The 8,723-nt window shown below is 36.7% G+C and overlaps 1 protein-coding gene across 6 annotated transcripts in view; it reads left to right on the top strand.

Annotated features, from left to right (window-relative positions):
- The window catches only part of FNDC3A (fibronectin type III domain containing 3A), a 135,760-nt gene extending 131,746 nt beyond the window's left edge, over positions 1–4,014 (top strand). For all 6 annotated transcript variants that reach the window (XM_060194856.1, XM_060194855.1, XM_060194861.1 and 3 more), the window contains one exon: positions 1,396–4,014. In XM_060194856.1, the coding sequence (XP_060050839.1) occupies positions 1,396–1,710 (315 nt within the window). In that variant the 3' untranslated portion in view covers positions 1,711–4,014. The remainder of the gene's footprint in view (positions 1–1,395) is intronic.
- The last annotated feature ends 4,709 nt before the right edge of the window (positions 4,015–8,723 follow it).

Consider the following 8,723-nt stretch of genomic DNA (forward strand, 5'->3'; position numbering starts at 1 on the left):
GGCATTTTGAATTACGTATAGTTGGTAATTCACTAATTTAGTGGCAAACAGTAAATACCTGTTACATGCTGAAGACTCCAAAATGAGGCAAGGATCTTACTTGGCCCTTGGAAGCAAAGCAAAAATACAAAGATTTGAATTTACAGCACATACACAACTGAGGCAGCTGAAATTGTGTAAAAAATGGCTCACCTGGGTTTTAGATGATCTGACTGATAACCTACCACACATCTGGAGAGAACTTGGCTGGGAAGCCTGGGTATTCTTATTAGTGGAAACAACAGCTTACAGATATTAAACATTCACTGTGTGTGTGCTTTAAAAGTATGGTTAGTTCACATGGTTACCATATAAGGTAACTGCTATGAAAATCATTTTACTAAGGTGGAAAGGGATAGATAGCATAATGGTTATGCAAAGAGATTCTCATGCCTGAGGCTCCGAAGTCCCATGTTCAATCCCCCACACTACCATAAGCCAGAGCTGAGTAGTGCTCTGGCATTAGAAAAAAAGAAACTAAAGTTATTACTTGGCCTGAGATCACACACATAGTGAAGTTGTACAGAGGTTGAACCCAGGAATCAGCAATTTTGTTTTCTTTTTTAAAGGTAGAGAACGAGTAAAAAGACACCACACAGCACAGAGTTCTCAATACAGTGAGGGCTGTACTTGAACCTGGCTATATGCATGAAAAAACAGCACACTATCCAAGGGAGCTATTTTGCCAGCCTAGCCATTTTCAATCCTTACCCTCTTAATCATTAGGACATTGCTAAAAGTTTGTGGAATTCTGTTCTTGATATTTCCCTCCTACTTGGATAGACAGAAGAGGTGGGTTTTTAATCCTATTCCATAATTTCTAAGTAAGTTATCACTACAGTTCATACAGTGATTTAGAAAATTCCCCTTACTTTACTCAGAAGATATGCTTAAAGCTGTACAGAAACTATCAATAGTTATACAGATACATAATGAAGGAGCAAGACTGGATACTGTTCCCCTTTCATGAAATGATTTCACAAAAATTTGACTTCTTAAATTTGAGGAAATCAGGAAAATGTCTATGAATTGGTTTTATTCTTTAGCTATTCTGGGGATACATTTTCACACCTAAACTGGTTTATATACTCATGAGACTAGAGCTCATATTCATATCTTCACATTCCTCTTGCCCATAAACAACAGGTGAGTTTAATGGAGAGTTTTTTTTTAATGTCATTTGTCTACAATCATACCATCCTGAATGCACCCAATGTTGTCTAAAACATCATTTCAGAGACAAACATTGTGGCACTCATTAACTTTCACATCAAAAACAATCCTAAAACTAGCCAATTTTAACAGACTTTCTGCCCAGTCTTTATACATAATTCTTTCTCTAACATCTACTAACAGATTTACAAAGGTCCCGACTCTTCCTTTCGGTATTCAAGCTTTCAGCTGAACTGTGAGTATCGTTTTCGTGTGTGTGCCATTCGCCAGTGCCAAGACCCTGTGGGACATCAGGACTTAGTGGGTCCCTACAGCACCACAGTGTTTTTCATCTCTCAGAGGACTGAGCCACCAGCCAGCACCAACAGAGACACTGTGGAAAGTACAAGGACCCGGCGGGCACTCAGTGACGAGCAGTGTGCGGCAGTCATCCTTGTGTTGTTTGCTTTCTTTTCCATTTTGATTGCCTTTATTATTCAGTACTTTGTAATCAAGTGAAGCTATGACTTTATTTTTAATACTGTATCGCATTTATTTTGTCATGTACTAAAATTATTTCTGTATTGCTTTTATGAAAACAGTGGCATTTAGCACTGGCATTGAGTATATAGCACATCATTTTTTGCCATTTTCAGTGCTTATGTTGTTAGATAGAGGCTGGCACCCTATTTAAATGCAAGCCACAGAAATAGCAATTTTTTATCTTTTCAGTTGGGACTTTTTTTTTTCTTTTTTTCTTTCTTGACATGCCTTCTTATAAAACAAAACTTTCTAAGAGGCAACAGTATATGATTGATAATTTGACCAGTCAGCATGAGTGTGACAGTGATAACCTGATCTGTTTGTTTTACTATATCTGTATACCACCAAGTGAAAAATTCAGAATGATTAAAACTTACACTAACATGCTATATAAAAAGGTTAAAGTCTGATGCTGTGAAAGCAATCTAGTGCTATATTTCTACCTCCTCATTTGTCTTAATTATTTGGTAAGTTGGATTATGATGAATAACTGGAGGAACTTGGCAAACAAAAACTGGATGAAAAATATACATGGGGGGGAAAGTTTATTTGATAAATGTGGAGTTCTTCATTAAAAGTATTCATGAGTTCACAGATAAGTCACCTACAAAGAAAGCACAGACAGTTTACTTGGTCTAAGACTATTTTGATGTTTACTCAAAATTACCTCTTCAGATCTTAAGAACATGAAAAGGAATGAAGAAAGTCTTTCATAATCAACTCTGAATTTCAAAGTTTGTTTTGTGAGCCTTTATATGTATGTGTATCATAACATCCCCATACATAGATGACAATATATAAATTATGCATATCAAGTACAAAAATACACACTCTCACTCGTTACACCTGGTTTAGGCTAATGTTGAAGAACTCCCATAAGTTTGCTGCTTCTCCTATAGCTACTGCCGTCACCATCAGAATTCATAATCAAACCTAACATTTTTGTTTGAGACACCAAATCTGAGACAAAATTAATTTGCACCAGTAAACTTCAAGCTGCTTTCTTTTCTTGAAAACTAATGTTTAATGTAGTGTCTGTTTTGGATACTGTTCCAAATTGTTGATTGCATGTGGTTAATGTTGCATTAGAGCACTTTGCAATTCACATAATCCATTAGTGTTTTGTGAGCTTGCATTTGTGAGTTATTGAATGATCATATTGAATTTTGTCAAGTATCACATTGTGCATCTTGCATAGATGTCAATGACTGCCAGTAATAATACACTTTGTAATGAAACTATCTGAAATTCTTGTTTTATCACATCTGTTATCTGTAAAACACTTGTAACTAGCCTTCTTAATTTATTATTTGAATTTTAGGATAGTGAATCACTAATTTTTAGTTGATGAGGTTAGCATCTTAGTGATTGATTATTAAGCACTTCTGTCAGTCTTTGAAAAGAGAACATATGTTTTGTGCTTTGAAGAACTCGAGTATTTCTCTTATATTAGAATGGGCATGTATTGTAATTGTTTTATGTCAAATGATCTATGCTGTAGGAAAAACATTAACCTTTGTTCAAAAAAGAAACAGATAAACATGGTCTTTCCAAGTGATAAGAATGACCTGTCACTATAAAATACTATATGTTTACATTTTATTTAATCTCATGTACAGGCTGATAACTTCCCCCAAAACAACAGTGATTGCGATTGTTTTCTAGACATATCTTTAAATTGCCATATTTGGCAACACAAATGAGTTTGAGTGTAATAGCCCAGAGATTTCTATATAGTTGAATGTCTAAAATGGTAAATGTGCTACTGTGGCAGTTACAGTGGCTTATGTTTTTCATAGTAACTCAAATGAATTCCTATTTTTGATAGTAAATGTCATTTAATAGTCTATTTGCCATTTTGAGTCTCACTGCAAAACTAATGCAGAGAAAACAATTTTTAATGTAATCTTGATTTTACCTCATATACTGTACATTCCAAAAACTCTAAACTTTTTAAAAATTATACACTACCAAACATATCTTAAAATTGTATAAAGTTGAACTTCATATGGATAATAAATACAGTCTCATAAAAATACATATCTAGCAAAATTATCTTTAAAGTCCATGGTAAATAAAAGTTGTATCATTCTTTTTTTGAGATGTTTACTGTATTCATATACATTTATTTCCTGCCTTTTAGAAAATGAAATGTTACGCTCTCCCCTCTTGTATTATGAACTTATGTCAATTTTCCCAACAGTATTCAAATCTTTAACATGAGATTATCCATATTTGAGAAGATAAAGTCAGTATATTAAAGAATGAAATTAGAAGTTTTATCCTAGTGATTTGATTTTTTGCATCTCATTAGTTATCTTGCCTTCTTTGCATATATAAAGAATGCAGATGTGTGTGAAGTAACTTCCTATTTATATATCTCTATCCTTGCCTGCATTCTTCAACCATTTCCTCATACCTCCAGGGACCAAAAGGCTTCTGGCAGTGCCATCCTAGCTGCTTTCTCACTTAGACCATGGCAAGAAGTTCATCTCATACCTGAAAGATCTATGTTCCAGAAAGATGAATATTCTCTCACTCATCCCTCACAGTTTCAGTCCCACAGACAGCATTCAGGATATGCTGCTCTTTTGAAATCAACTTTAATTGCCACATCTGCAGTTGACAACGGATCCAAAAAAATGGAAAAGGAAATGTAAAGCACAAATTGTCTGAGTTTGGAGTATTGAACCAAAGTAAAAAAAAAAAAAAAAAAACTCTGAGGGGAGAGGGAGGTTAGATTTTCAGCTTCACTATTGGGGGGTGGGAGTAGGGACACAGATCTTTGGTAGCAGGAATGGTGTTAATATACACTCCTATTAACTTATAGACTTACAAATAACTAATAAGTATGAGAGGGAAAATAGATTAAATTTTTCAAACTTTTTGATGCATAGACCCCAGTTCTGAGTATATATTTGTTCAATATAAGCATTTAAGGGTTTCAAATTGGTAAACTGATTGAATTTTAACAATAGACTTAAATTGTTAATACATTTCTAAAAATGACTTTTCTCTTTGAAATATTAAATCACCTATAATCTTAGACCAGGTAGACCAGAAGTAACTGGTCTGTCAGTACATAAGACAGTTACTTGTAAATAGTATTAGACATAAATCATGGTAATGTCTTATATGGAATTAAATCCTAACCATGGGATTTTCAAAATAAACCAAATTCCCAAATAATTTGGGTATAATAATTATTGCCTTCTTAAACACTAAGACAGCAGGAATCTTCCCCATTCTCTATAAAATCCCTATTTCTCCCAATCCTGGAAGTTCTGAGGTATGGCTCATTTTCTTTCACGCTTCACTCAATCCATACCATTTGATACTGCATCTGCTGATCTCAATCAAAGCAATGCAACCAATGCCACCTCGCCATGTTTCACTTCAGACTATGTCCAGAGATGCCAGGCATGGGATGTCAAACCTTTGGCTCCATTACTCTGGTGAGACCCTTCCTGGCTCATAGGACTCCTTAATTCCATTTTAGGTGATGGAGTTCCTAACAAAGCCAGAGAACATAGATATAGAACAGAGCCCATGAATAGAGCACGTGTGAAAATGTACCCGTGTGCTAACAACTGTACTATAAACCACTAGTCCCTCCAATAAAATTATTTTTTAAATATCTTCTTTAAAAATAGTGTGTAGGAGGTCAGGTGGTGGCTCAGTGGGTTAAGCGCATGTGGCACAAAGCGCAGGGACCGGCCTAAGGAATCCAGTTCAAGCTCCCCCCCACCACCACCTGCAGGGGTGTCGCTTCACGGGCGGTGAAGCAGGTCTGCAGGTGTCTATCTTTCCCCCTCTGTCTTCCCCTCCTCTCTCCATTTCTCTCTGTCCTATCCAACAACGAACAACATCAACAATGGCAATAATAATAACCACAACGAGGCTACAACAACAAGGGCAACAAAAAGGGGAAAAAAAAATGGCCTCCAGGAGCGGTAGATTCGTGGTGTGGTGCAGGCATCGAGCCCAGCAATAACCCTGGAGGGAAAAAAAAAAAGTGTGTAGAGGCCGGATGGTGGCACACCTGGTTAAGCGCACATGTTACAATGCACATGGACTCAGGTTCAAGCCTAAGGTCCTCACCTGCAGGGGGAAAGCTTCGCGAGTGGTGATGCAGTGATGTAGGTTTCTGTTTCTCTTCTTCTCTATCTCCCGTACCCTCTCGATTTCTGGCTGTCTCTATCCAATAATAAATAAAGATAATAAAAAATAGTGTGTTCATGCAATATCAACTGATAGAGCATAGAACTTTCAGGACAGAGGATCCAGGTTCAAACACCAATACTGCATGTACCAGTATAGTGTTCAAGCTCCTCTCTCTTTCTCTCTCTCCATCTCTCTCTCTCTGTATCTGTCTGTCCCTCTCTCATGTGATGCTCACTCTCTCCTATGTCATAAATAAAATAGATCTTTTGAAGAATAACAAGCAATTGCAAGCCATGGAAAAGTACTGCAAATCATAATTTAGAAAAAGGCTAATCTAATCTCTAATATAAGAAAACAAGATGTGTTCTGAAATAGGGAAGCAAAATGACCCATAACCCAATATATAAATATGCAAAGGATAAAGGCAGTTCACAGACAAGAAAATACAAAGAACTCAAATATATGGCAATATACTGAGTCTCATCTCACATATAAGAGACATACAAGATCAATTATATAAGAAAACATTCACCCTCCTTGGCCAAAAAGGCAAAAAAAAAAAAAAAGAAAGAAAGAAACAAAGAAAGAAAAAGAAACAGTAAACAAATGTTGATAACACAGAGAAAAAATAAGGCACCTTCTGTTGGAGTTCACAGTATATTGCTCTGATGAAAAGAAACTACAATGTGTATGCTTCTGCTTCTGTCTTGCTCATTTCTACCTAAAATAAAAATACAGCCAGACCAGTAAAGCCCTGGCATGAACAAGAAAAATGTCAGCCAAAAACTACAGTCATATAGAAACTGTTGGTCTGGCAGTCGGGCGCAAAGATCCCGGTTGGAGCCCCCGGCTCCCCACCTGCAGGGGAGTTGCTTCGCAGGTGGTGAAGCAGGTCTGCAGGTGTCTATCTTTCTCTCCCCCTGTCTTCCCTTCCTCTCTCCATTTCTCTCTGTCCTCTCCAACGACTACAACAATTAAAAAAGAGCAACAAAAGGGAATAAATATTTAAAAAAAAGAAAAAGAAAAAAAAACTGTAGATCTGTTCCTAACCCTCCAAGGAAGAAAAATAGAGTGAAAACTGCTCAGGTGCACAATCTGGGAAAGTGAGACTGTCTTGTTGAGCATGTTCCTGAACCTGAGGTCTTGAAAGGTCCAGGTAAAGGGAGGACATCCTCCATGAGCTGTGTAACTTTCAAACATTTATTTCAGCCAGTCTCCACAGTTCATCACTCCTCCAACACCTATCCTTTCCCCCACAACAACTGCAAGGAAAACTCCCAACACAATAGCCACAACCACTTTATTCTCTAGAGCACAGGCAACATTCTCAAGGATAGACCATATGTTGAGACACAAATTTTGGGAAAATTGAAATCACATGAAATATATTTTCAGCTTACATTGGAATTAAACTAGAAAACAAAAAGGCTGGAAAAAAACCTGAAACATATGGAAACTTAACAATGTACTGCTGAAAAAGTTAATTATTGGATAAAGAAGAAAAAGAGAATTTTTTTTAATTCCTAGAAATAAATGAAAATGAAGACATAACTTATTACAATATGGGCTACAGCAAAAATAATGCTAAGGGGTAGGTTCATAGCAATACAAACCCATGTTAGGAAACATAAAAAAAAAATTAAAATGGGGGATTCAGGCGGTAGCACATCGGGTTAAGCGCAAAGCGCAAAGACCGGCATAAGGATCCCAGTTCGAGCCCCCAGCTGCCCACCTGCAGGGGAGTCGCTTCACAAGCAGTGAAGCAGGTCTGCAGGTGTCTGTCTTTCTCTTACTCTCTCTGTCTTCCCCTACTTTCTACATTTCTCTCTGTCCTACCCAACAATGACATCAATAATAATAACTACAACAATAAAACAAGGGCAACAAAAAGGGAATAAATAAATATTTAAAAAGAAAAGTGCAGTTCTATGAAAAAAGTTAAATGGATCTACCATAACAACTAAAGGAACTAGATAAAGAACAAGTGAAACCCAAAGTTAGTACAGGAGGAAAATAAAAATTAGAGAATAAGTAAAATTGAAAAATACAAAATAAGGGAGTCGGGCAGTGGCACACTGGATTAAGCACACATAGTATGAAGTGCAAGGACCTGCATAAGGATTCCCATTAAAGCCCCACGATCCCCACCTGCGGGGGGCAGGGTTGCAGATCTACAGGTGTCTATCTTTCTCTCACCATCTCTATTTTTCCCTCCAAAAAAATGGCCACAGGAGCAGTGGATTCATAGTGCAGGCACCGAGCCCAAGCAATAACCCTGGAGGAAAATATATATGAGGATTTCATTGTTTTAATTTTTTGCTTTTTTGGAAGACTTTGAAATGAATAGTAATAGACTGTCTTTGAAGATTTGGTCCTCACACTTCCTACTGTGTGCACTTAACCTGGTGCGCCACCACCCATACCCCTCCCAAATATTTTTTTTTTTTTATGAAACCCATATTACCTTAACACCAAAGGCATACTGAGATCACACACACACACACACACACACACACACACACACACACACACCAGGCTAATATTCTGATGAACAAATATACTAAAATCGTTAGCTAAATCTCAACAAACCTCACCCAATATTACAAGAACTGCATATATTGACCAAGTGCAATTTACTCCTGAAATGCAAGAGTGGATCGACATACACAAATCAATGTGATAATTCACCACATCAACAAAAGATAAAAATTGCATGATTATATTAATCAGTGCAGAGAAAACTTTTGACAGGATTCAACACCAATTAATGATATAAAAAGTTTTCAAAAATTGACATAAGAGAAATAAACCTCAATGAAGTATAA

Source organism: Erinaceus europaeus, chromosome 7 (assembly GCF_950295315.1).
Source record: "Erinaceus europaeus chromosome 7, mEriEur2.1, whole genome shotgun sequence".
Lineage (NCBI taxonomy): Eukaryota > Metazoa > Chordata > Mammalia > Eulipotyphla > Erinaceidae > Erinaceus > Erinaceus europaeus.